The following is a 26612-nucleotide window of genomic DNA, read 5'->3' on the forward strand; positions in this document are numbered from 1 at the left end:
GGAAGTATATAAACATAAGGAAGGGTAGCCTCCATGTGGCATTCATGGATCTAAGGGCCGCCTTTGACCTTGTTCCTCGCAATTTGTTGTGGTCTACATTAAGAAACATGGCGGTCCCTGGGGAACTACTTAAAGAACTTATCAAGCTTCACACAGGGAACTATGCAAAAATTAGGTGGGGTAAAGAAGGTGAGACCTCAAGGGCCATACCTGTAGACCGTGGTGTGCGCCAAGGCTGCGTGTTAGCTCCTACACTTTTCTCACTATATGTTAATGATATTCCAATCTATTTAAGGGATTGTGTACATGACTCACCGAAGCTAGGTGGCGAGCCGGTTACGGCACTACTATTTGCCGATGACACCATCCTCATTTCTCAAACTCCGAGAGGTTTACAGAATTTGGTGGATTCTTTCCAGAAGTATTGCGTGGGGAAGGGGCTAGAAATAAATCCTACCAAAACAAAGTATATGTCAATAAACTCCAAGAAATCCCTCAGGAATAATCTGTCCTTGGATAACCAAAAACTGGAACAGGTAGGGAGTTTCAATTATCTGGGGATGATGCTGGATAGTAACCTGTCCTGGAAAGGGCAGATGGATAAAAGCATCCTAGCCCTTAAACAAAACTCAATGCCTATTTTAAAAATACACGGAGCCAGTTACTCTAAAGCAATCTCACCAGCACTGGAAGTATATAAAGCAAAGGCCCAATCGACCGCCCTTTATGGCGCTGAACTCTGGGGATTCCATTGCAATAACAACTTTGGAAAAACGGAAAACCATTTTGTACGAAGGCTACTTAAAATACCGACAAGAACCCCCCTAGTCCCTGTTTTCCTTGATATTAATCTTAAAAGAGCAGACTATCAAGCATTATTAAGACCATTGCTGTATTGGGTCAGGCTATGGGTAACCCCGGAGTTGAGTGATTACAAGAACGGACTGACTGAACTAACTCAGATAGATGGACATATGAATACCCCTTGGTTAAAATATGTATCTAAGTGGTACGAGAGATTAGGTTTATCACACCTATGGGAAGCTCCACAGAACATGACAACATGTACCAGGAAAAATGTAAAGGACACTTTTTGGTCTTATGTCAACGGAGAGCTATTGCATAGTTCATCGATTGGTACTCTGACTTTGAATTTTTTAAACATAAAAGATACACCTAAATTCGAACAATTTTTGGATGAGGTCGGCCCTCCTCTGGCAAAAACACTTTATTTACAGTTTAGGTACGGGGTCTTACAGATTAATGCTTACACATGCAATTGGGGAGGGGTAAAAGGATGTGAACTCTGCACTCTCTGTACCTTAGGGGCTAAAGAAGACGTTGTTCATTTACTCTTCTTTTGCCCAGTATACAAGAAACCAAGGGATCGGTGGATCAAACCCGTTTGTAAATATGTGGGGGTCAGATCCTATAAAGAAGCAGTGCACATATTTCAGTCCAATACTTCACAACTAGTGGTGTTTGGCACAAGCAGATTCCTATATAATGTGTACCTTATCAGGAATCGACTTGGTCACAAATTGTAACGCTTTGTCAGGTGGCCCGCTCATCCCCCTCCTTGCAAAGGTATATGATGCACTGTTTTATCGACAAGTTGAATTTTTTTTTTTTTTTTTTCTTTCCTCTTAGTTCTGGTTTTTAATTATTTTATAAATTGTTATTTATATTTTTATACACTTAATGATACTGCTTAATCATGGGGACATCCATATACTTCTTGCCAACTGTATGTATTGTATCTTATATTTTATTGTATAATGTATTTATGTATGTCGTATTTATTTCCTGTCCTGACTTTTATGGCAATATTTGCCGAAATAAAGTAACGAACGAACGAACGAACGACTTGTGTGTACCTGTGTGTTCTCTGCTTAAATGGGTGCTTTCTATGTGTCTTGCTTGTGTGCATGGTTGTCTATAGATAGGCTTTGCATGTGCATAAGCTTCCATGTGTGTTTTCTATGTGCATGGGTGTATTATGGATGTTTTATTTCAGCAAGTGTCCTAGTAATGTTGCAGATCTTCATTCGTGGAATCCCACCAGCTCGGGTCCAGAAGAAGCACTGTTGTAGCAACAAAGTTTAGCAAATATGCACTAAAGTAACATGAAATGACATTAAAATGAAGCAGAGGTGTCTGCTCAGCATAAAATAAGTGTACTGCTCCAAAGCATATTTAAAAAAAATGGGCTGCACATTTTCTGCCCACTCATAGTACCTGCCTCACTGAAAGAAACTCACTACCCATCTAATAACACTGTATGTTCAAGCTGCTCATCCATGCCTACAAGGCCCTCTACAACACAGGACCAGTGTACCTCAGTGACCAACTCAAACTCTACCAACCTTCCAGACAGCTATGTTCCACCTCTTTCTTCCTCACCCGGGTCCCAAGCATCTGCAGAAGCAAGTCAGGAGGGCACACCTTCTCCTTCATCGCCGCCAAAAATTGAACAAACTTCCTCAACCCACCAGGACTGCCACTTCACTTCTGAACTTCAACAAGAAACTGAAGACCTGGCTGTTCAACTAGAAGCACCGCTGTGCCTACGCTCCTGCATCCGGATACTCACAAGGGTGATAAGCGGTGCCATACAAATCATAACATTTACTTCTTTCAACTGCACAACTATGGATAAACTGGCTATTGAAACGCACTCTCAATTGAAAGAGGGGTTGGGAGGTGCAGCAAAGTTGACAGAGGCTGTCTGCCATTCTTACACAGGAGTAGAACACTCCAGCCTCATTTAGACCATGTCCTTTGTATGATTTGTGTCTTTGTGTTTACCATTTCAGTGTTTTTACGATTTCAAATATGTGGTATTGGGATGAAATGGCCCCTGTTCTATGTTGAGTTCACGTAAAGTCCTGTCATCTTTTCTGCAGCTCACTGAGGGTTCTCCCTGTTAAGTTGAATGAGACATTAGAGTGATGCTCTGAGGTCGAGAGGCTACCCAAAGTGCACTCCTTTGGAGAATGCCTACTGCCTTCTCCACATGGGGACTTTGTGGGATTGGTGGAAATCGTGGTGGCACCAGAACCTATAGTAAGTAGATAGGCTGGCTATATTACCTGTCCCTTCAGGGAGATTCCTACTGGCCTCCCAAGTAACGGTAAACCCAGTCTCTCTTCATCCATGATGTAAAGTGAGAGTAAGGACTGGTTGCGTCACAGTGCAGAGTTGTTAGATTTGTTCCAACCTAAAACATTGGAGGACTTCCTGCAAAGCTGCCCAGGTGTCACCTGATCTGGGAGCCCACAGCATTTCTTCATTTCCCTCCTGCCCCACTCTGTCACAGGGTTACTCTGGGTGGGAAGACAGCGCATCTTCCCTTTGTAGTTGCTGCAGGACCTCTACAAGCATGATCCCACCTCCTCCCCCTCTTTCTGCCATGATTGACATCCGAGTAAGATGTGTCCTGCAGTTTGGGCCCCAACAAACATTACAGGTAAGCCATTAGGATCCAGGAGAGGCTCCTGCTGTCCATAGCACTGTGTCTAAGCATTGATTGTGCAAAGCCCGTACGGTCTCCAAGTGGAGAGCCACTAGAACTTGATTATTGTAGGATAGCTGACTGGTCAGCACTCATCATAAATACTGACCCTCTGGACCAATCAACTGTTCCACAATTTCTTACGGGACAGTGGCTGAGATGTATACAAGTGCAGTTAAGAAGAACTGAGATCTTGCAATAGATTCAGTATGGTGGCTACATTCCTGCCAGAAAAGAGTTAAGTCTGTACCAACTATCTAAATGAAGTGCTGCTGAATTCTGCTGCAAGGAAAGAACCCTGTCTGATGAGGCATAGGTGGCTCCACTGCATTCTACAAAGAATAGTATGCATCCAACCAAAGTTCAACCGTAGAGCTACCCTCAAGACACTAAGGTGGTCATTATGACATTGGTGGGGTACTGACGTAATACAGCGAACAGCCTGGTGGTAATTACCACCAGATTACGACCATGGCAGTGATACCTCCATAGTCACCCAATGTACCACACCAGCCGCCAGGGCGTCAACACCACTGACCAAGGAGGTACCACCTACAGCCAGGTGGATGTCAAGGTACCGTCCACCATATTATGACATAGTAAACCGCCAGGATTTCTGGGGCGGTACCAACGCCATCAAAAACCTGGCAGAAACACATTACAGAAAACGAAAGACTCACCATCAGGGACACCGAGTACTCCGTGGCCGCCATGGAACTGGAACTCCAAGTTTTCCCGATGCTCTACCACGCAATGGCCGTACTAGAGCACCAATGCCAATGAAGACGACGACAGTGAGTACAGCCACCTAGCACACAAGGGAGGGAGGGTGGAAAAGGAGAGTAACACACGCATGCACAACACACACCATACACACACACCACATACACAGAACCAGCTGAAGAGTAAATCGACTGTCACAGGACCCACGAGCAAATAATGCAAGGAAAAAAATTCTGAAGTACAAACACTATAACTTGCTGCCAACAGCCACCATAATGAATCATGAAATCAAAATGCAGACGTCAATGTACAGATTGGGCCAATGGCCAGTCCAAAGTACCAAAGGACCACATGGCAACAGGGCATAGCCCAAGCCCCCACTTGACTCCTGACAACATCCGGACACCACTGTTCAGGGGCATCATGTTGAAAATGGGCAGGCACCTCAGGGGGAAGGGGTTCTGGGAGCACCTCAGCTAGAGCTGGTTTCATGCCCACTGGTTCTGGAGAGGGCTCCTTGCCCAATAGTCTCTGGAGGGGAGTGAACGGCCACAGTCTCTCGAGTGGGTATCATACCCACTGGTTCTGGAGGGGCTCCTTGCCCAATAGTCTCTGGAGGGGAGTGAAAGGCCACAGTATCGCGATTGGGTATCATGCCCACTGGTTCTGGAGGGGGCTCCTTGCCCAATAGTCTCTGGAGGGGAGTGAAAGGCCTAGTCTCTTGAGTGGGTATCATGCCCACTGGTTCTGGAGGGGGCTCATTGCACAATAGTCTCTGGAGGGGAGTGAAAGGCCACATTCTCTGGAGGGTGGACTACATGCCCTCAGGTGGTGGAGGGGGCTCCTTGGGTTTCTTTGGTGGTGGAGGGGGATCCTTGCCCTCAGATGGTGGAGGGGGCTTCTTGCTCTCAGATGGTGGAGGGGGCTCCTTGGGTTCCTTTGGTGGTGGAGGGGGCTCCTTGCTCTCATGTGGTGGAGGGGAATCCTTGGGTTACTTCTTGTGACCGGCCCCCTTGGCATTTGTCTTGTGACTTGTCCCCTTGCCTCCAGGTCTAGGAGGTGCCTCCACTGACCCTGTCCTCTCTCCCTTAGGTTTCGCCACCTTAGACCTCCGTTTTTGATGCAGAGGTGTGGACCTACTGGGAGTGGCTGCCATCACACTCAGGGGCCCCTTAGTGCCAGCAGCAGATTTCTTGGTGTGAGCAGTGGCAGACTGTTTGGCTGAGATGCAGGACTGGGTCGTTGGGACCCTGCAATTATGGACAGGACGTGGGGGGACGGGGAGGGAAGAGGTCAAGATTGGCAAGGAAAAGCTTCTTAGGGACGGTGAGGTGGGATGGGGTGGATGTAGAGGCAGTGGTTGTAGGGGGTGTACGTTTGCTGGACTTGGGTGCAGGTGCATGGCCAGTGTACGTGTGTGAGGTGGGTGGCTGTTGGGTGTCTGAGTGCGAGTGTTTCTGTTTCTTAGGAGGGGGGGCAGACAGGGTAGGAGAGGACAAAGAGGACATGTGGATGGATGTTGTGGAGGTGTCTGCGAGTGAGGTGGGTGTGCTGCATGATGTGGTGATGGTGGCTGTTGATGCAGTGCATGCAGGTGTGAGTGCAGATGTGACTGTGAGGGAGGAGGAAGAGTGGGAGGCAGTGGAGGCAGTGGATGTTGTTGTGTGTGCAACTGTCTGTGGTTTGTGTGAGTGCTTGTGGCTTGACGTTTGCTGCCTGTGTTGCCAGTACCACCCTTGTATGATGTTTTGAGTGCATGCTTGTATGTATGTGTGCATAAGATGGGTTGGGGTTGGGGAGAATGGGACTGGAAAGTGGAGGTTGGAGGGGGGAGGGTAGGACCTGGGACACTGACTGCCATCAGAGAGGAGGCCAGAGCCTGATACCCACCATAGATGTCTCCAGGTAGGCATTGCATTGCTGCATCTGAGATTTCCGCCTCTGGATGGCATTCACTATGGTTGACTGCCCTACAGAGAGGATCTCAGGAGGGCAATAGCCTCCTCACTGAGGGCAGCAGGGCTAACTGGGGAAGGGCCAGTGGTGCCTGGGGCGAAGGGGATGTCCACCCTCCTTAGTGAGCAGGCACTGGCAACTCGGTGGGGGGCTACTGGGAGAATGGAGCTGGTATAGGGGTGGCAGCTGTACCTGTAGCTGGGGTGGTTCTAGAGGTGTCCGCCACCACCAGGGAGCTCCCATCAGAGGAGAATTCAGAGTCAGTGTTGTCACCTCCTGTCCCCCCGTGGTGCTCCCCTCGCTCTCCATCCCACTGGTCCGTCGGCATCGGTGGACTCTGCCTCCTGGGTCCCGTGGGCTGCAGCTCCATCACACGCTGGTGCCCCTGGTCCTCCACCAGATGATGCTAATGCACACATGCACACATGGACAGGATGACAGAAGAAAATAGGGGGGGGAGAAAGAAAGGAAGCTCTGGGTCAATTACAGCACCAACACCACAGATGGCATACACAGCACCATCACACTCAGAGACCAAGATAGAGCAGTACGCACCGCACTGGCATTCCATTGGCTAGGTACCACAGCAGGATGAGAGCCAACCACCACCATCTGCACCCCTCCTGGGACCTACTAAGCCCTGTCTGACATGGAATACCACCTAGCTAGCTAACATGATTTTGCTATTCACCCATTTACCATGAGCTGGACCACTGCAATGTATGAGCTAGCATTAAGGGGCACCCACTGACTGAAACCAACCACCAGGATCCTATACCAGGCAACAAAGATGGGTATTACACACACTGTACTCACCCTCTTGTGGCTGCTGTGATGCCCGCAAGTGCCCATCCAGCTCTGGGTAGGCCACAGCCAGTATGTGGGCCATCAGGGGGGTCAAGTTCTGACGGGCACCCCTCTCTCGTTGGGAGGCCATCCCCAGCTGGGCCTCCAAAGTCTTTCAGGCCCAGCATCTCAGGTCCTATCACCGATTCCTGCAGTGGGTGCTCCGCCTGCTATAGACCCCCAGGGTCCACACGTCCTTGGTGATGGCACTCCACAATCCCTTCTTCTGATGGGTGCTGACCTGCAGAGGAAACACAGACAGGAGGACACCATTAAACATACAATCCAGTCTGTCACACATATGGCCCACAAAAGCATTTGCCCTTATCAGGCACACACATCACCCTGAGCCCTGAATGTACACTACCACCAGCCATACTCCCCACAGCACGTTGTTGCATGCATCGTCCTCATGGTGTACTCACCTACAGCTGTCCATACAGGGGTAGGACCCCATCCACCAGGCGCTCCAACTCCTCCGAAGTGAAGGCAGGGGTCCTTTCCCCTGTCACACGGGCAATGGCAGGTTCCAGACACAGGTCACATCAGCACACACAGTGGAGGTGTTGTCCTGTGGAAAGTTAGGAATCAAGTGAGGTCATAGTCAGAAAATGGCGGTCACATCTGTGGTGATGTACACCGTCACCGCCGCGGGTGATCCTCATTGGACATCGTACTCCATTTTAGGCAATGAGGAATAGCACGGCGGTGTAACACCGCCTTCCGCCATGAGGCCCAACGCCGACAGAGTTACATCACTTCCACCTGTCCCTACATACAGGCCATTTTATGGTGCTGGTACACATTCCTAAACAGAAAACTGCATCATTGCTGTCAATTGTACATACATTGTCATTTATATAGTCCAGTAACACACATGGTCAATGTATACTATGGTGGTTCCATTGTTCAGTTGGTCACTCCCTTCTCACTCTTGTGTCACTTAGGTACCTACCACTGTGGAGGAATAGGAGGAGGAGGCATGCCCGTGTACAGACCCCTTATGGACTTGGCTACACTGGAGGACAGGCCTATAATACTAACCTATAGACTAGACAGGGCCACAATCACAGAGCTGTGCACAATTGAAGCCTGATCTGATATCCGCTATCCATCAACCCACTGGGATTCCCCCTTTTGTGCAGGTCCTATCAGTGCTCCATTTCCTGGCAACTGGCTCTTTCCAAGTGACAGTGGGCTTGGCTGCAAGAATGTCACAGCCAATGTTCTCAATAGTGCTGGCAAGGGTTTTGTCTGCCTTGCTCAAACACATGTGCAGCTACATTGCTTTAGCCCGAGTGCATGATTTGGCAATGTGAAGGCTGATTTCTATGCAATGGGACATATTCCAAATGTTATTGGGGCCACTGATGGAACACATATAGCATTTGTCACCCCAACCCCCAGGCCAATGAACAGGTATTCAGGAATCGGAAGAGTTTCCACTCACTCAATGTGCAAATGGTGTGCCTGGCTGACCAGTACATCTCCCACGTCACTGCCAAATATCCTGGGTCGGTGCATGACGCCTTCACCGTGAGGAATAGCAGCATCCCACATGTGATGGCACAACAACAGAGGCACAGGGTGTGGCTTATAGGTGAGCCTAAGTCCCCACCCACTGCATGTCAGTGTATGCCTTCAGGAGTCATCCCCCATGCCATTGTGCAAGGCTAATGTGTGTCCCTCACTTTTTCCAGGTGACTCTGGCTACCCAAACCGGTCCTGGCTCTTGACCTCTGTAAGGAATCCGAGGACAGGGGCTGAGAAAAGGTACCATGATGCTCATGGGCATACCAGGAGAATAATTGAGAGGACCTTCGGTCTCCTGAAGGCCAGGTTCAGATGTCTCTATCTGACAGGTGGATCCCTCTGCTACTCCCCTGATATGGTCTGCCAGATAGTTGTTGAATGCTGCATGTTGCACACCCTGGCCATCAGACAACATGTGCCCTTTATGCAGGAGGAGGAGGATATAAATGGTCCTGTGGCAGCAGTGGACCCTGGGGACAGTGAGGATGAGGAGGCAGGGGATGAGGATGTGGACAACAGGACATCAGTTATAATGCAGTACTTCCAATGACACACAGGTAAGACAGTGGAACAGACCATTCCTCTGATTAATTGTTTTTCTGTGTGGCTGTAGCATGATGACAGTCATTTCCTTAGCATTCCAACTGACTGTCACCTATGCCTTCCATTTTGCAGATGTTGGTGTGGTTACAACTGTGTACTGATGTGATGACTACAAACTGCTACAGGCCATTTTTTGGATGGAATCACAGAGTTCAGAACAATTGCACAAGATGAAACATTTCAACACATTGCACATTTTTGGCAGATAAAGCACTATCACTCAAGCTGTGTTCAAGGGTGTTTAATGAAGTGAAACCTTTGAAGGAATAGTGCAATGGAATGGGGTGATGGTAGAGGAAAGTCCAGGATATTGGTCAAGTCTGTTTGTAGCACAGTGTCCAAGGGGCCATCGGAAAGGGAGCAATGGCAGTTCTAAGTGGACAAGGTGACAGAGTGGAACACAAGGGGCACATCCAGGGGGGCCTAATTTCCTGGTGGTGGTCTTGGCAAGTGTCTCTGGTGCCTGTCTGGGTTGCAGGGAATATTTGTGGGGTGGTTCACCTTCTGCAGGGGGAAGGGTGCTAGTCGCCTGTGGGTCCTGTGGCAGGGCCTCCTGTCCACTGGCTGCAGCAGATGTGGAGGGATGTTCAGTTGACTGGCTAGTGGTAGGGGCCCGTTGATGTGCTGTGTAGTTCCTCAAGATGTTGGCCATATTACCCAGCACCCCCGCTGTAGAGACCAGGGTGGTGTTGAGGGCCTGCAATTCTTTCCTGATCTCCTGGTGGTGTTCCTCCTGCGGCTGCCAGTTTAACATCTGACCCATCTTGTCCTTGGATTGTTGGTAAGACCCCAGGACATTGATGAGTGCCTCTTGGGCAGTCGGTTCCCTGGGTCTGTCCTCCCCCTGGTGCACAGCTGTCCTCCGTGTGTCCCTGTCCCCCTGTGCCTGTGTCCCCTGAACGGTGTGCCCACTGCCACTGACTCCAGGACCCTGATTGTCTTGCTTGTGAGGTGTGGACTGGGGTCCCTGTACAGGTGGGTACACTGCTGATTGCCTTGTCCTGGGGACAGAGGTGGGGGACGTTGGGTGGCTGCTGTGGTGTTGGATCCTGATGGGGGAGGCTCTGTAGTGGACCGGGTGTGGGCTGGGGTATCCGACTGACCAGTGGTCCCTGATGGGCCAGGGAGTTCATCCAGATCCAGAAGTCCAGAGTTGCTTTCATCACTGGGGGCCTCTTCTGGTGGGGGACTGGGTAGCCGAGGCACCTCCTCGCCACTGAGATTGGCTGGGGCACCTGTGGGGATGTAAGTGGTGTATTATGCTACATGTCTGTGACATATTCTGCATCCCTAGCTTCACCTATATTGTTGCTGTTGCCCTGCCACTTTTGTTTGTGTATAGTGATGTATTGTGGAATTGTTAGTTCTCCATGCTGTGCATGCATTGGTGGTGGGTGTACATGCAGGGCTGGGAGGGATGTGCATGCAGTGGGTATGGCATGCAGGGCTTGGCATTTAGGATTGTTGTTTGTGTTGGTGCACTGTGTGGGATGGAGTGGAGTGATGGGTGTCAGGGTGAGGGGTGGTGGTGGTGGTGGCATGCAGGTATGTGTGGGGGATAGGTAGTAAATATTGACTCACCAGTGTCCAGTCCTCCGGCAACTCCAGTGAGTTCCTCAGGATGCAGTATTGACAAGACTTGCTCCTCCCATGCTGTTAGCTGTGGGTGAGGAGGTGGGGTTCACCGCCAGTCCTCTGGATAGTGAGCTGGTGCCATGGAACGTACCTTTCCCCGTAGGTCATTCCACCTCTTCCTGATGTCATCCCATGTTCGTGGATGCATTCCCACGGTGTTCACCCCGTCCACAATTCTCCGCCATAGATCCATCTTCCTTGCAATGGACATTTGCTGTACCTGTGCTCCAAACAGCTGGCTCTACCCTGATTATTTCCTCCACCATGACCGCAACTCCTCATCAGTGAAATGGGGGTGCCTTTGTGGGGACATGGGTATTGTGTGGTGTGTGTTGTGCAGTGGGTGTTGAGTATTGTGGTGGGGTGTGGAGTGCGTAATGGATGAATGGGTGTTTGTGGTGTGTTTGGAGTTGTGTCTATGATTTGCATGGCTATCTATTGGTTATTTTTCGTGTTAGGAAAGGGTTGTGGGTAATGTGGGTGTGTGTTTTATAGTGCTGTGGGTGGGTGTGTATCAGTGTCAGGTGTGTGTTTTTAGTCTTGGCCAATGTTGTGTTGTTTTATATTTGGGTGGCCATTCTGACTCACTGTACCTGTGTATACCGCCAATGGTTTACCGCCATTGAATGCCCGCTGTGGTGATTCGTGGGTCATAATATGGAGGGGGTTGTTTTGTTGGCATAACAGTATGGGTGTTCATACCAACACTTTAACACTTACCTTTGGTCTGGCGGAAATGTGTTAGTGGGAGTATTCTGTCGGTTTAGTGCGTGTGTGTCATAATATGGCGAACGGATGTTCGCCTCCGCGATGGTATGTTGGCGGCCATCACTGCGGCAGTAGGGGGATTTACCGCCATGTCATAATGAGGGCCTGAGTGTTGTTGTGAGGTGTACAACACTCCTGGACATGAGGCTTCCCAGCTGCTCCCCCACAAGATGAATCCAAACTTATCTGTGTGCATCAGACAATGCCTAGAGGAAGAGCCTTTACTGGCAGCAGGTTGTTTGTCACTGACCCTGCTCAAGATACAAGAAACTATGTACCCCCAGTTGACTGTCCAGGCCCAGAGGAGCCCCTCAGCTCCATCACCTGATATAGGAATGTGTAGATATTGTTGGGAGCTACACTCCTGAGCTCAGAACCATTGATCATGTTTAAATCCATCAAGGCGCTCTGGAGATTTCAATACTTGAGCCCTCTGTGGACTAATGGACTCCTTTGAGTCTTGCCCTCTTCACCGGGCACTGAATGTTGCCTCCTGCATAACACAAAAGAGCCCATCCTGCTTGCCAAGTGTTGGATGGACACTGCAGCATTTGATGTGGGCCATTGGTTAATTCTTTGAGCCTTGGAGGTGTTTTGTGGCAAGTGCTGAAAAACCTTGTAAAACCTCTCAAACACCAGTCAACACAAACCGAATCTCAATAGTGCTAACAGGGGGATATATTCATCTTTAAAGTGCAGCAACCTGGACTAGTGGCTGATTGTCAGGCATGTCAATCTTGTCTGCCATGTCAGTCCTCTTCAGATGTAAACTTTGCCCTGACCACTCAGACACTTAAGGCCAGCCTTCCTCCTCACACACCCATGTAGGGTTACGCTATGAATGGTTTGTCATCATTTTGGGTCATATTCGATGACAGCTATCCCTAGGCACCGCCCAACATTGTCTGTTGATCTAGACTGGCAAAAGGTGTTTAGTTGTCACTCTCGCTCCCCTGCATGACGCTCTGTTGCAGCCTTTGTGCACAGGGCTTCTTTATGCACATGCAAGCGGAGAGAGTGATAGAAGGCTACTCTTCCTGGCCCCTGCTGCAGGGGCTGGATCTTCCCTGCGCGTTACCTGCATGTGGATTTACTTCTTGGTTCATACTTCCTGTATTCTTATTGCTGGAGCAAGTTGTACGTACCAATAGTTGTAGAAGAAAAATATTTCCAGCGATGCTCCAGAAATACAGGTGTCCTTTTTGTACTATCTTATGATGCTCGATACCTTCCATGTTTAACACGAAGTGAGTTAAACAGTCGTATGTGATTTCATAGATGAACCATTTTTATAGACTACAATTACTGAGAAACCATTTTATCTAAATTTTTTAATGCAAAATTTCAAAATGAATGGAATTTACCATTTCATAGAAACCAATTTATAAAATGTCTTTTTGACCCAAATTGGCAATTGCTTGCTTATTTTTTAATGTGTAAATGCAATGGTTGCAGACTTTACTTTCAGAAAGTTTTGTTGGAGATATTTATTTCAGTGCTTTACTTCAGGGGATAATATTTCAGATTTATGTCATTTACATTGTCAAACAATCACATCAGATGCTTGTTTTTTCACTGACCCCTCACCACCCCTAAACACCATCAATCCCTACCCCCTAAAAGTCCATCACATCACCACAACGAAACTACCCCATCCCAGAACCCTAAAAGCCCTTTCTACCCCTAAACTCCACCCATACCTGAACCCTAATAACCCCTTTCCAAAACTAAACCACACCTATCCCTGCTCCCTTAAAACCACTCACCACACAGAAACTCCACCCATCCCTGGCCCTCAAAAAACCCTCACTGCCTTTACACACCACCTATCCATAACTCTTAAAAAACCCTAACCACTCCTAAACTCTACCTATCCCTGAACGCTAAAAACCTTTTCTACACGCAAACACCACCCATACCTAAATCCTTAAAGCCCTTACCACCCTAAACTCTACCCAATACTGAACCCTAAAACCTTTTCACCGCACCTAATTTCTACCCACTGAACCTTAAAAACCCTCACAAAGCCCTGGACTCCACCCATACATGAACCCTAAAACCACTCAACACCCCTACACTTCACCAATCCCTAAACTCTAAAATGACCTCACACCCCTAAACTCCACTCACATGTAAACCCCAAAAACCTCTTATTACCCTTAAACTACACCCATACCCATTCCTCATATCTAAAAAAAAGCCTCATCATCCCTAAATACCACACATCGCTGAACCCTAAAACCCCCTTTTGATGCCTGAACTCCACTCATTTCTCACCCCTAAAATCCCTCATCACCCCTAAACATTACCTATCCCTGAACCCAAAAAACCCTCACTAGTTCTAAAGTCCACTAGCTTTTAATGTAATTTTGGATTTTTTCCTCAAAATGATCTTTCCTTTAAAATCTTTCTTTTAAATTTCCATTTTTGTATTTTTCCTTAAAATGGTGTTTCCCTAAAAGTGGTTTGCCACGATTTCGTTTAGTCCAATGTGGTTTCTCAATTTTCGTTTTCCATTAATTCACATGCATCATAATAAACAAAAGACAGAAAATGAACTGCCAAAGCCAATTGTGTTCTTTCATGACACTCCAACATCAAAGATCAGGTAGAAGATGAGAGACAGAAAATGGCAGAAGAAAAACGCCGTTCAGCCTCCTGCAATTTTTCCCTGGCAAATTTCAGCAGGGGAAACCTGGAGAAATTCACTAGGGTAAAGTATGCAGTACATTCTGATTTCCAGCATAATTTGCCGAAGACACAAATTGCTTGTCATTTCTCATTTTTACTGAACCAGGTAAATTAAACATTGGAAACAGGGCCTATATGGCAGAAGAATGTGTGGATGTGCAGAAACAAGGTGGCTGCTAATTTTAGACTTAAAAAGCTCTCGGTCATGTCAGTGTTTTCTTCCCCATACCTTCGGATGACTTGTTTGGATGCTAAGTGTTTGAGTGGTAATGGAAAAAGCTGATATTGCATGTGAGAGCACTCTCACATCAGAGCAGTAGGGAGGTTGAGGGGCGTGTAGGAGGGTGGCCTGCTGTGTGGTGGACACCTATGGTGTTGGCACCTTATACCAGGTCCAGACGACCCTTATTAGTAAGTGTTACAGTGTCTAGGAAGACAGAGATCTCTAGTGGTAGCTGTGGTGAGCAGCCAAGACTTATCTAGGAGGAGTGTGAAGCACTTGCAATGCCACAGTAGTCACATAGTAACTTATCACATATGAAAGGAATGACACAGTGTTGGAAAAATAAAGTTACTTTATTATAGTAACACTAAACTATAATACCATTGGCAATCCCCCTCACTGGAGGTAAGTACACACAAAATATACACAGGTAAGAACTAGGAATTAGCATAGAAACATTACAAAAATCAAGGGCCCTAGAGAGGGGCCAAACCATATATAAAATAGTGGAATACGAGAATGGGTCCCCCACCAGAGGATATGGAGTACTTAGCCAAGGACTTGGAGGGTATGGAACCCCCAGGGGTGAGTATCTAGAATGCCCCCAGCGAGCAGGAGAGCAGAGGTAAGTTACCTGGTCGTCTCACAGGCTAACATGATAACTTAGAATTGGAACAATGCAAGAACAGGAGCAGATCAGTGGAAACCAGTGGTGGATTCCGGATGAAGAGGACCTGTAAAAGAAGGGGACAGAGTCCAGCTAACGAAGAAGTATCCAGGCGGGGCAAGAGGCAATGGCCACCCTTCTGTGGGTGTACATCCGGGACAGCCCTGATGGGTGAAGGCTGCGGATTCCAGGAGCTGCAGAAGAGTCCCTGAATTCATCTAGGGGCTGTACTCGCCGGTCGCAGGGATGCAGATTTGTCAGTGGTCAGGAGGACCACAAAGAAGCACAAGCAAATGCAAGTTGGAGCTGAAGAAGATGTGCAGGCCTGGTGAGGACCAGCAAGGTCCTAGGGACTCGACCCTTGGAGGGGAGTCCAGGCTGACCCTAGGAAGACAGGAGAGCAAGCAGAAGCAATCAGAGCCCCCACAAGCAACCCACTAGCAGCAGGCACAATAAGTCGCAGTGAGGCCCAGGCAGCACACCTGAAAAGGAGTCCCACATTGCTGGAGCAGGAGAGAGGATGCTGTCCTTGCAGAAGTAGAGTGCTGGGGGCCGAGCCTGCTTGGAGCCTGAAAGATCCCTCAGAGCAGGAGTCAACAAGACTTGGTTGCTGCAACAGTTGCGGTGCACAGGCATTCCTTCCTGGAGGAAGAGGCAAAGGCTCACTGTATCCCAAGTTCGACAGAAGGCAAAGAGGACCCATCAGAACTACCACCTGTGTTGAAGAATCTTTGCAGAGCCAGAGGACAGCAGATCCCAGCAGCCGGACGTTGTTGCCTTAGGTGCCTGCAGATGCAGGGGAGTGACTCCATCACTCCAAAGAAGATTCCTTCTTTGGTGAATTCCTTCTTTGGTGCAGCTGAACTCTTCCTGACCCCAGAGGATGCACAGCTGTGGAAATGTTGCAAAGTGCTTACAAGAGCGGTGGAAACAATGTTGCAGGGCGAGGTCCTCTAGGTGTTGCAGTCTTGTTTGGTTCCTGTGAAGTCCAGCAGCGGTTCCGCGGGCCAGGAGCAGAAGAGGTAATTGCAGAGGAGCCCTGGTTGAGTCCTGCACACCAAATCGGGGGACCCACCCGCAAGGGAGTCCCTGAATAGCCCAAAAAGGGCATGGTCACTTTGCAAGGTGACCACCTATCAGAGGGGGTCACTGACGTCACCTGCCTAACCTGACCATTCAGATGCTCCCAGGGGCCTTTGCCCATCTTGGTTTCAAGATGGCAGAATCAAGTGTCCACCTGGAGGAGCTCTGGGCATCACCCCTGGGGGGTGATGGACAGGAGAGTAGTCACTCCCCTTTCCTTTGCGTAGTTTCGTGCCAGAGCAGGGACCAGGGGTCCCTGGACTGGTACAAACTGGATTATCCAAGGAGGGCACTAAATGTGCCCTTCAAAGCAAGCCAGTGGCGTAGGGAGGCTTTCCCTCCCCAGCCTTGTGACACCTATTTCGAAAGGAAGAGGAAGTTGCATCCCCTCTCCCACAGGAAATCCTTTGTTCTGCCTTCCCCTGCTTGAGCTGGTCAAGCAGCAGGAGGGCAGAATCCTGTGTCAGGGGCTGCAGCAGCGTTGGCTGCTCGCAGACCCTGGAAGACTGATAAGAGCAATACTGGGGGGTCTTCTAAGGAGCCCCCAGAGTGCATGGAATCATGCAACCAATACAGGCATCAGTATTGGGATATGGTCCTGACATGTTTGATACCAAACATGCCTAGGATTGGAGTTATCATTATGTTGCTGAACCATATGTGGTGACCTATGGTCAGTACATAGCTAAAATGACTTCCTCACACTTACGAAGTCCAGGGAATTGGAACTGGAGTTTGTAGGGGTACCTCTGCTCATGCAGACATGTCCACACACACACACACAGGAACCTGCAGCCTGCCCTTAGGGCTGGGAGGGCCTACCATAGGTGTGACTTACAGTGACTTGGTGTAGTGACCAGCAGTGAAAGGGTGCATGCACCTTTTCACGCAGGCTGCAAATGACAGTTTGCATGGGCTCCCATGGGTGGCATAATATATGCTGCAGCCTATGGGGGACCCCTGCTGTACCAGTGCCCTGGGTACCTAAATACCATATACTAGCGAGTTACAGGGGTACACCAGTATGCCAATTGTGGGGTTTAAACAGTACCAAGGCAACCAAATTTAGAGGAGAGAGAACACAATAACTGGGGTCCTGGTTAGCAGGATTCAGGTAAAAGCAATCGAAGCACACTGACAACAGGCAAAAAGTGGGAGTAACCATGCCAAAAAGAGGGTTTTTCCTACAGGGAGTGAGAAAGGGAGGAAAAAGAAAAGGGAAAGAGAATATAGAGGGGAAAGAGGGATCAGGAGGAGGAAGGGAGTGGAGGATAGTGGGAGAAGAGAGACAGAGGAAAGCCTGTGTACTTTGACACAAACCCCAATTTACTAAAGGCAGTAAACCTGGGTTTGCATCTAAATGATGCACGTACCCAAGGCTGGTGTGACGAGGAGATATATCTGAATGTCTGTACCGTACACAGAAAGAGGAATACGCCCCTAAGGATTGTTTTTGTGCATGAAGGACCTCCTTTCTGCACAAAAACAATCCTGTGTAACTCAGGCACCCTTACACCACGGCTGTTTGAAGGGAGTCAGCGCCAGGAGAGAGCAGGAGCGTGCAAAATCTTACTATATATGGCAAATTTCAGTTCTCTTCTTTTCATGCAACGCAGCAACAAAACTTGCTTTCCTGCGTTGCGTGAAAAGAAGAGTTATTAAATCTGAGCCCAGGTTTTCTTCGAAACACTACAGGGCATATTTGCAAGAAAGTGGTGCATCAGTACTGATGCACTCCTTTTCTTGCATCGCCCCTGTCCCACCTAACAACACCATGTGTATGCCCTATTTATAATATGCCGCACCATGGGGGTCGTTAGGCCAATAGCGTCAAAAAAATTTATGATATTGTGGTGCTTTGCTACACTAGTGCAGCAAAGCACAGGGAGGCCCCTAGGTTTCTACGGGTGCATCATTTTAACGCCTGCTTTGAGCAGGTGTTAAAACTGACGCCAAAAATGGTGCAGTGAAATTCTTGTTGCTAATTTTGTTGGCCTCCTAAAGCCAGAACGCCCCCCTTGCATACGTTATGCCCAGCACAGGTATATTGTTGTACGAGGGGTCGCACAGTAGCGCAATGGATGCATTGCGCCACTTTGCAAATCTGGTGCGGCAAAAATCGCCTCCTTGCACCAGATTAGTGCAAATAAAATAACACTAATGTGGCGCAAGGAGACGCTAGGGGCTTGTAAATATGCCCCTACCTGTGGGTTACTGGGCCTTTATAAAATGCTCCAGAATGGTGTGATTTTTCCAATATAGACCCTCCTACGCTAAAAGGACCTGTTGTTTTTAAGAAGGCAGAAATGCAAGAGTTCTTTTAAATTACGTTTTTGCCTTGAAGTGTCCCTGGGAAGTGCTGTGACGTCATTGCAGGCAAAAAGCCGTCCGCTGGAGAGATGTGTGCACCCTGGGGGCCAGGTGTACCCCTTGTGCCGGGTGAAAACCCTCCGCGTCGAGGATGAGTGGCTGAATCCGGAGGTGTCTGCCCATGGAAACACAGGGGGCCTCAAGTGTACCCCTGACTTCTTCTAGAACCGTACCCCTCAGGTCTACTCCCAGGAGCCCCGTAATGCCGCAGCAGGAGAGAGCCCTCCGTGCTGGAGACCTCGGGATACGGACCTGTTTATGCTGCCAGCAAACATGCATTACCAGCTGCGATCGATGCGGCCCCCTCTAATGCCCCGGACCCCCAGCTGCTCGATAATGAGCTGGTCTGACCGCAGTTACTGGAAGGAGGGGCCGAGTCCATTACTGGAGTTAGAGATGCTTTAATGAGAATGATGTGGGGATGCCCCCCCTCTCCCCCAGTAGCTGCTCGATAATGGGGTGGTCTGACCGCAGTTACTAGAGAGAGGGCCGAGCCATTCCTGGAACTAGAGATGCTTCAGTGAGGATGGAGAGTGCATGGGTCCCGGGAGCGATGCCGATGCTTTCTAAGCAGGGGCGGGAAGGGGGCGCCGAGAGACATGTCTGCTGAAGCTGAAGCCTGGGGTCTGGGACGGGCCGCCTGCAGGCACGCATGCGCACTGAAGGATTACTGGCATTAATACCTGCTGACGTCGCAGCAGTGCCAACTCTGCTAATGTAAGGCAGCTCATTGTTTGCAGCGTACTGTGTGGCATTCCGAGTGACATTGTTAAAATAAAATAATAAGAAGAAGGCAGTGGGGCTGCCCAATGTCAAACTGAAAGGCCAGGAATGCACCGTATTTATGCAATACGGTGCATTCCTGTCCTTTCCCCCTGCCCTGGTGCCATTTTGGCAGCCAAGCATCAACGTACACTCCCTTGCACCATGGTACACCGGTGCCTGCATTGCACGCAGGATTGTTTTTATGCAGGAAGGGGGACCTTGCTTCACAAAAACAATCCTGAGAGGCCAGAATGCAGCACACCTGGAAAGAGGAAAGAATGAGAAGAAATAAAGATATTTCTCCTCGTTACGCCTCACCTCTGGAGGCGTAAGGCTTTGGTGCTACCCAGGCTTACATGATTAACTAAATCTAGGGAAGCATCAGAATCCATAGTGTTGCTTAGGAAAACCCACTGCAACCCCCATGGAATGACTCCCTGGCACAGAGTAAGGCAACGCAGTGACTCCATATCTGTGACACCATTCAGAGCCACACAAAGTGGCTTTGCGTGGCCTCATAGATATAGTTGAGAGGTTTGCGCCACCGGCTCGTCATAAAAAGTGATGCTCTGACAGTGTTAGCCTCTCATAAATACGCCTCCATGTCCCTACAAGGTCTGGAACATACCTAAATAAGAAATAAGGTAATTGCAGAATTAAAAAAAAACTAGGGTCGTGGATTTTATCTTAAAAGAAGTATTAAAGATTTCATAGTACTTATTCTTTTAAGATAAATTCCTTTATTCCTAACACAGGCCCGGCAGCACAACAGACACGGTACAGCTGTCGCTACTCCATGTTCTTCTCACATGTCAAACTTGCATTCCTTTCCAAATCTGATGCATGTGAAAAATAGTTTTGGGCTTTTTAAAACCCATAGGCGGTCCCTCTGAGATGCCCACAATGCACCCATGGGATCAGGGTACCCCTATACTGACCCCTTTTATGGTTTCCAATCTTTATTTTCACTCCCCGGGCACAATCCCGATTTAAGAAATGGCGGCCGCAACTTTCTTCACAGGTTGCGGACCTCCAATCACAGCACTTCTCCTTGACTGATGGTTCGCAAAGCTCTGCCTAGGCGATAGGAGATTTGGGATCCAAATTAGACCCCATTCATTCTTTTTTAAAAGCCCCAGGCAGGTGGTGGTACCCGGGGCTGCAGGGGGGGCCAGGTGCCCTCACGATATTAATTTAACAATGCCTCTGTGACTTGGCCCACCCGGGGGCTTCAGACTGAAGAAGCACGGCAGCCTGTGCTTCATTTAAAAAAAAAAAGAAATCGCTGGATCCACTGCGAATCGCAGTGAAAATTTAAAAGAAAGGCTTTTTTGCTCTGTGGGGTCCCTCTGGGACCGCAGCACCAGAGCAAAACCAATCAGAGTGTGTATTTCCTTGCACAAGCTTTTCTTTTTTCACAAAGTCATTGCAGCCAGAGATATACAAATTTGTTTTCCCTTTAATATCTCCAAAACTACTGAACGGATTCACACCAACTAAGCAGAAGCGTAATCTGTGTACTGAAAGCTAGCTTTCTGCCAAATGTGGTGTAATTCCGCTCAGTGGTTCCAGCTGTAGCCTTGTTCCAAGGCCCTATGGGAATCAACCGGGGAAACACAGCTTTTGTGACACCCCCACTTTCTCAGGAACCACTTGTCGGATCACCCCGAAACTTTCCATGCACAACAAGAATCACTGGGGCACCTTTTTTGTAACATTTTGTGAAGATTAGTCAAACAGTGCCAAAAATATAGGCAAGTCAATAAAGGATTTTTCTATGGAAACATGGTCCTAACAATAACTACCTAGTGGCGTCTGCAGTGCATGTGTACTGCACACTGTGTCCTTTATCTGCTTCAGCAACTACCGCCAGGTTCGCAGAAAGAGCCCATGCAGCACTACAAAAGAGGATCCCACGCCGAAGGAGAACCACGCAGGAGGCTGTGCTTTGCAGGATGGAGTGCTGGGGCTGGAGCTACACGGCACCCCAAGATCCCATGCAAACAAGCCTTGGTAGTTACAAGAAACGTGGTGCAAGGGGGTTCTGTCCTGTGTAGGGAAGGCAAAGGCTTACCTCCACCAAAGTTGGACAGCTGGCAGAGAGGACCGAGAGGACTACTCCGGACCACCACCATGATGCAGGATCCACGCAGCTCAGCAGGAGAGGGGATCCACGCAGCCAGTCATCGCTTGTTGTAGGTGCCTGCTGTTGCATGGAAGTGACTCCTTCACTCCAAGAGAGATTCCTTCTTCTTTTTGTGCAGGCTAAAGAGTTGCAGTCTTCTGAGGATGCACGTTGAGGAAAATGTTGCAAAGCTGGCAGAAGCCCTGGTAGCAATGTTGCTAAAGAGTCCTTTCTTCTTGGAAGCATCTTGTCGGGTCCTGGAGGTTCCAGTCACAGTTCTGGAGGCCAGAAGTTGAAGCAGAGGTTGTAGAGGAATCTTGCAAGCCGAATTTGAGGACCCACCCCAGAGAGAGACCCTAAATAGCCATGAAAGGGGGATTGGTCACCTAACAAGGTAAGCACCTATCAGGAGGGGGCTCTGATGTCACCTGCCTGGCCTGGCCACTCAGATGCTCACAGAGTTCCCTGCCAACCTTGGAAACAAGATGGCAGAATCCAGGGACCCTCTGGAGGACCTCTGGGCACCACCCCTGGGGTGGTGATGGACAGGGGAGTGGTCACTCCCTTTTCCGTTATCCAGTTTCACACCAGAGCAGGGACTGGGGGGATCCCTTAAATGGTGTGGACTGGTTTATGCATGGAGGGCACCAAATGTGCCCTTCAAAGCAAACCAGTTTCTTGGGGAGGCTACCCCTCTCAAGCCAGTCACACCTATTTTCAAAGGGAGAGGTTGTTACCTCCCTCTCCCAAAGGAGATCCTTTGTTCTGCCTTCCAGGGCTTGATCAGATCAAGCAGCAGGAGGGAGAAACCTTTCTCAGGGGTGGCAGCGGCTTGGCTGCCCGGAACACCCTGTACGACTGGTGGTAGCAATGCTGGGGGTCCTCTAAGGAGCCCCCAGAGTGTATGGAAACATACTTCCAGTACTTGCAACAGTATTGGGGTGTGATTCCGACATGTTTGATACCAAACATGCCCAGGTTCAGAATTACAATTATGTAGCTGGACATAGGTAGTGACCTACGTCCAGTACACGCTTAAAATGGCGCCCCGCACTCACAAAGTCCAGGAAAATAGATGCTAGTGCAGGGGTGCCCTCACACACAGGTACCTGTACCCTGTCCTCTGGGCTGAGAGGGCGTACCATAGGGGTGACTTATAGTGACCTGGTGTAGTGACCTGTAGTAAAAATGGGTGCATTAACCTGTTTCATGCAGGCTGCAATGGCAGGCCTGCAGAACCCTTTGCATGGGCTCCCTAAGGGTGGCAGAAAAACTGCTGCAGCCCATAGCGATCCCCAGAATCCCCAATGCCCTGGGTACCTAGGTACCATATACTAGGGTCTTACATGGAGGGAACAATATACCACTTGTGGGAAGAAAAAGTTACCAGCAACCAAATTTAGAGGAGAGAGCACAGTCATTGGGGTCCTGGTTTGCAGGATCCCAGTAGACACAGTCAAACACACTGACAAATAGGCCAAGAAGTGGGGGTAACCAAGCTAGAAAGAGGCTACTTTCCTACATTATACAAAATGTTTTGTTTTAAGCACCACTAACAATCCGCACTAGCCTCCCTTTCCACTGCCTCTTAAGCCCCCTTCATGTCCTGCTTCTCATATAATGTATGTTAACCAAATAGGCCAGCGTCATTGTTGGGAATTCTGAAGCTCACCCCCCAATCTTACTGACCAAGCTACGCCCCTATTTAGGGAGTGCCAAGGAATGTCACTTTAAGGATTTCATAACTATTCACCCCTCACTGATCCTTTTTTTGAGCAAATAATAAGCTTAAATGGGTATTAGGCAGAGGCGTAGCTATTAATAATGGATTGGGAGCCAGACATCTGGTCACCTGAGTGTAAGCAGCCTTCTGCACCTAACTATACTATGCAGATGGGGCAGAGTGGACCACGTTACCTGCTCAAGGTGTCACAACACGCTTGCTACGAGCACAGGCATAGGGACACAATGTCCTAATTTGCTAAAAAATGTTCCTGAAAAAACAGCCGCAACACATCTGTTGCAGAGATTCAAAGTTCATGGTAAGCTAAAGCACCTAGAGTAACAGGACAGCAGAGACAGGAGTGCATGTCAAAAACTGAACATGCTCCTGCGTGGTCTGTAAGGACTGGGTGTAATGTGTGAGCCTGCACCTTACAGCAACAAACCACAAACAGCCTGTTCTCAAATCACTCTGAGGCAGCGCCCTACCTACAAATACTGTGTGAAAACCCTAGAAAGAGATGGGCAGTGCAGAGCTCCCTGGCACCTGCAAAAATGCATAGAGGAAGGAGGTGGGGCCGAGGGTGGTGAGAAAAAAGGGGTGGGAGGAATGGGCAGAGGAGGTGGGGTGCTGAGAAAGAGAACATGGACTGGAGGATTGGGAAAAAGTGAGGCGCGGCATGAAGAAATGTGTTTGAAAACTGGGGTGTGGGCCTGCAGATTCACTGATGGACAGCCTCTTCTACCTCCACAGTGGCTCCCTTGCATCGGCAAAAAAGTGTGCGTCGAGGAGGCTTGGAGCAAATGAAAGTGAAGCTCACATTTCATAAATTAACACAATACAAGAGGCTGTCTTTTTTTCAGCTAAAATGTTCCTAGAAAGTGAAGAAATAGTAGTCGATTTCAACGCAGAGGGCGGGAGGAGGGAAGGATGGGTGCAGGTGGTAAGCAACAGGCTATGAGAAGAGGGCACGAACTATATGACATGGGAGGAGGGTGGAGAGATAACGGATAGCGCAAGAGGGAAGGTAGTGGGGGTGAAGAAGAGGAAAAAGTAATTACAAATAAAATAGTAACTACAGAAGTCTGTGGAGTCTGTGGCCAGCATAAGGACACTGGCCACTGGAAGCAGTACTTGGTCCAGGATCCATGGCACAACGACGGAGGAGTGGAGGAGGACCTGACCACCAAGGAGCCATGTGGGAGCCAGCCAATGGTAAGTAGGGCAACCTGAAGCCCCTTGGGAGCCAGCCAATGTTAAGTAATGTGATGTAGGAACCAGCCAATGGTAAGTCAAGGTAAGTAATGTGCGGGCTCTAAGCACTTTTAAAGATGTGTTTCTTAAATACAAAAGATTTCGCAAAAACTATGCAGGTGAAACTTAAAAACGAGGTCCTGGGGCTCATGCATCTATGTGCTGCCAAGACGGAAGGGCAGCTGCTAACAGTTAAAAATATTGAAGAGGTAGAAATCCTGACAGCGCTGTGAGCTGGCTGAGCTGAGGCCTCGGTCTCAGTGTTTCTACTCCGTAGGGCAGGACCTACCCAGCTCCAACTCTTAACCTGTTGCAAATTATATGATCACTCAACTACAGTAAACAATCAACCTTATGGAGTCCTTCTAATGACTCTGGCACTTAATATTTTCATATTTGAATCCTAGTCTGTTCAAAACACTACTGCAAGTAATGTTCTGCATGTGCATCAGGGACAGGAGGCCTCAGACATTTGCTCCAATCACTGTGCACAGGCCTTGAAAGAGGTCATCTCAAAGATTGCTCGGCTGTGCTGATTCTCCTGATTGGATGCATGGAGGAAAGAGGCGGGACACATTCTCCGAGGCAGGGACAAATGAAAAGATACTTAACAAGTGGTCACAAGTACTTAGCTGATACATACCTGGCAACAGACCCGATTCAGGTGTGAGACTCACACTTTTTCATGCTGAAATTGTCTTTATTTTTGCTGTCTCCTGCCTGGAATTGCCTCTGCTTCAATACACGTCAGTGGGGAAAAAAACATTCCCCGAATTTGTGTTTTCAAAATCTTCCACTATATTTTTCAAAAATCTTGGCATGTGTGTTAATAAATGTGATCAATTTGGATCTTGCAGTGATGAGAGAAAATGTACAATAATGTTTTATTTTAACACCAGATGTGTGGTACTTGTTAAGGCTGCATAAAACCAACCTCACTGATAATCTTTAATATTGAGAATCACATAAAGATATTTACATATAAAGATTGTACCTAAAATGTTAGCCCATGAAAAGCCTCCAACTTTGCACATGAAAATTATATTTCATTTTGGTATCCTTCTTGATCAAAAACTGTTTTTCAGATTCCAATACCGTGCATAAATACGAACCATGTACAGTGACATGCAAGACTTCACCCTTGTGCCCCTCCACGCTTACCCAGTGATACACCCCTGCCACGTGCGTGTACTCTATGTGTGCCCTACAAGGATGCCCAGACACCTCCGCCTTCACCACCTCATAATCTGCGGGGTATGTCTGCAGTTACTCCCTCGGTGGGTGAGGCCAGGAGGAGCGGTACCGATCCACAACTGGTGTTCCACGTCCAGGTGTGTCTGCCCCTTACCCCAACATACCAGTTGACACCAGCAGCAGCATTAGGAGTACCCCACGACACATGGCAGTTGAGGTAAGCGCTGTGGTTAACCTCCTCCCGGGACAGGTACATGTAGCCTCATCCTCACCTGTGGTCTGTGCAGCCTTGACCAGTCCCTTGCTGAAGAGGTTCTTCAGTCTCGGCTTCATGATGAAGTCCTTGGCTCCCCCAGTCACCGACAGCAACAGGTTGGGCACATGGAGGTTCCACTCATCTTTCATCATTCCGTAGAGGGCATCTGGGGGGACATCCTGAGAGACGCGGGCAAACTGTGCGGACAGAGACAAGCCTGTGGTTACTAATCCTATGGGTGCAGTCTGTTTTTTATTACATTTGTTTACACAAACACAAAAAAGAGGGCACATTCATCCAAATGTCTGCACGTTTTGGCTATAGATGTCATACTTGTTGCAATCTTATCATGAATTGTTAGTGATCAGGTCAAGTCATACACGTAGATTGTACACGCTTACTCAAAGACACAACAAGAACATAGAGGCCAATCATCATCATGGCGCTTTGCCTCACCTTTGGGCCATCACCAGCCTCGTGTGGCTGCTGGAGTCCTAAGAGAAAGGGCCAGGGAGGGAGAACAGGAAGTGAAGAGAGCCCTCCTCACCTCCCTCTTCTGCGTTGATGCTCCCAGACACCAGGGGGAGTAGGAGCCCTGGTGGGGGTGCCACAGGGAGAGCCAGGAGGCTCTTCCATCATCCACGAAGAGGCAGATGAGAGTGAAGGTTAGTAATCAGGGGCCT

The 26612-nt window shown here is 48.7% G+C and overlaps 1 protein-coding gene across 1 annotated transcript in view; it reads right to left on the reverse strand.

The window, feature by feature from the left end:
• LOC138249318 (transient receptor potential cation channel subfamily M member 2-like) overlaps positions 1–26370 on the reverse strand; it is a 369646-nt gene extending 343276 nt beyond the window's left edge. The window contains exons 1-2 of the mRNA XM_069203277.1: positions 26323–26370; positions 25946–26126 (exon numbers count right to left, since the gene is read on the reverse strand). Coding sequence (XP_069059378.1) covers positions 25946–26126; positions 26323–26370 — 229 coding nt within the window. The remainder of the gene's footprint in view (positions 1–25945; positions 26127–26322) is intronic.
• Positions 26371–26612: the final 242 nt, after the last annotated feature.

The sequence above is a fragment of the Pleurodeles waltl genome, chromosome 8, assembly GCF_031143425.1.
Source record: "Pleurodeles waltl isolate 20211129_DDA chromosome 8, aPleWal1.hap1.20221129, whole genome shotgun sequence".
In the NCBI taxonomy this organism is placed as follows: domain Eukaryota; kingdom Metazoa; phylum Chordata; class Amphibia; order Caudata; family Salamandridae; genus Pleurodeles; species Pleurodeles waltl.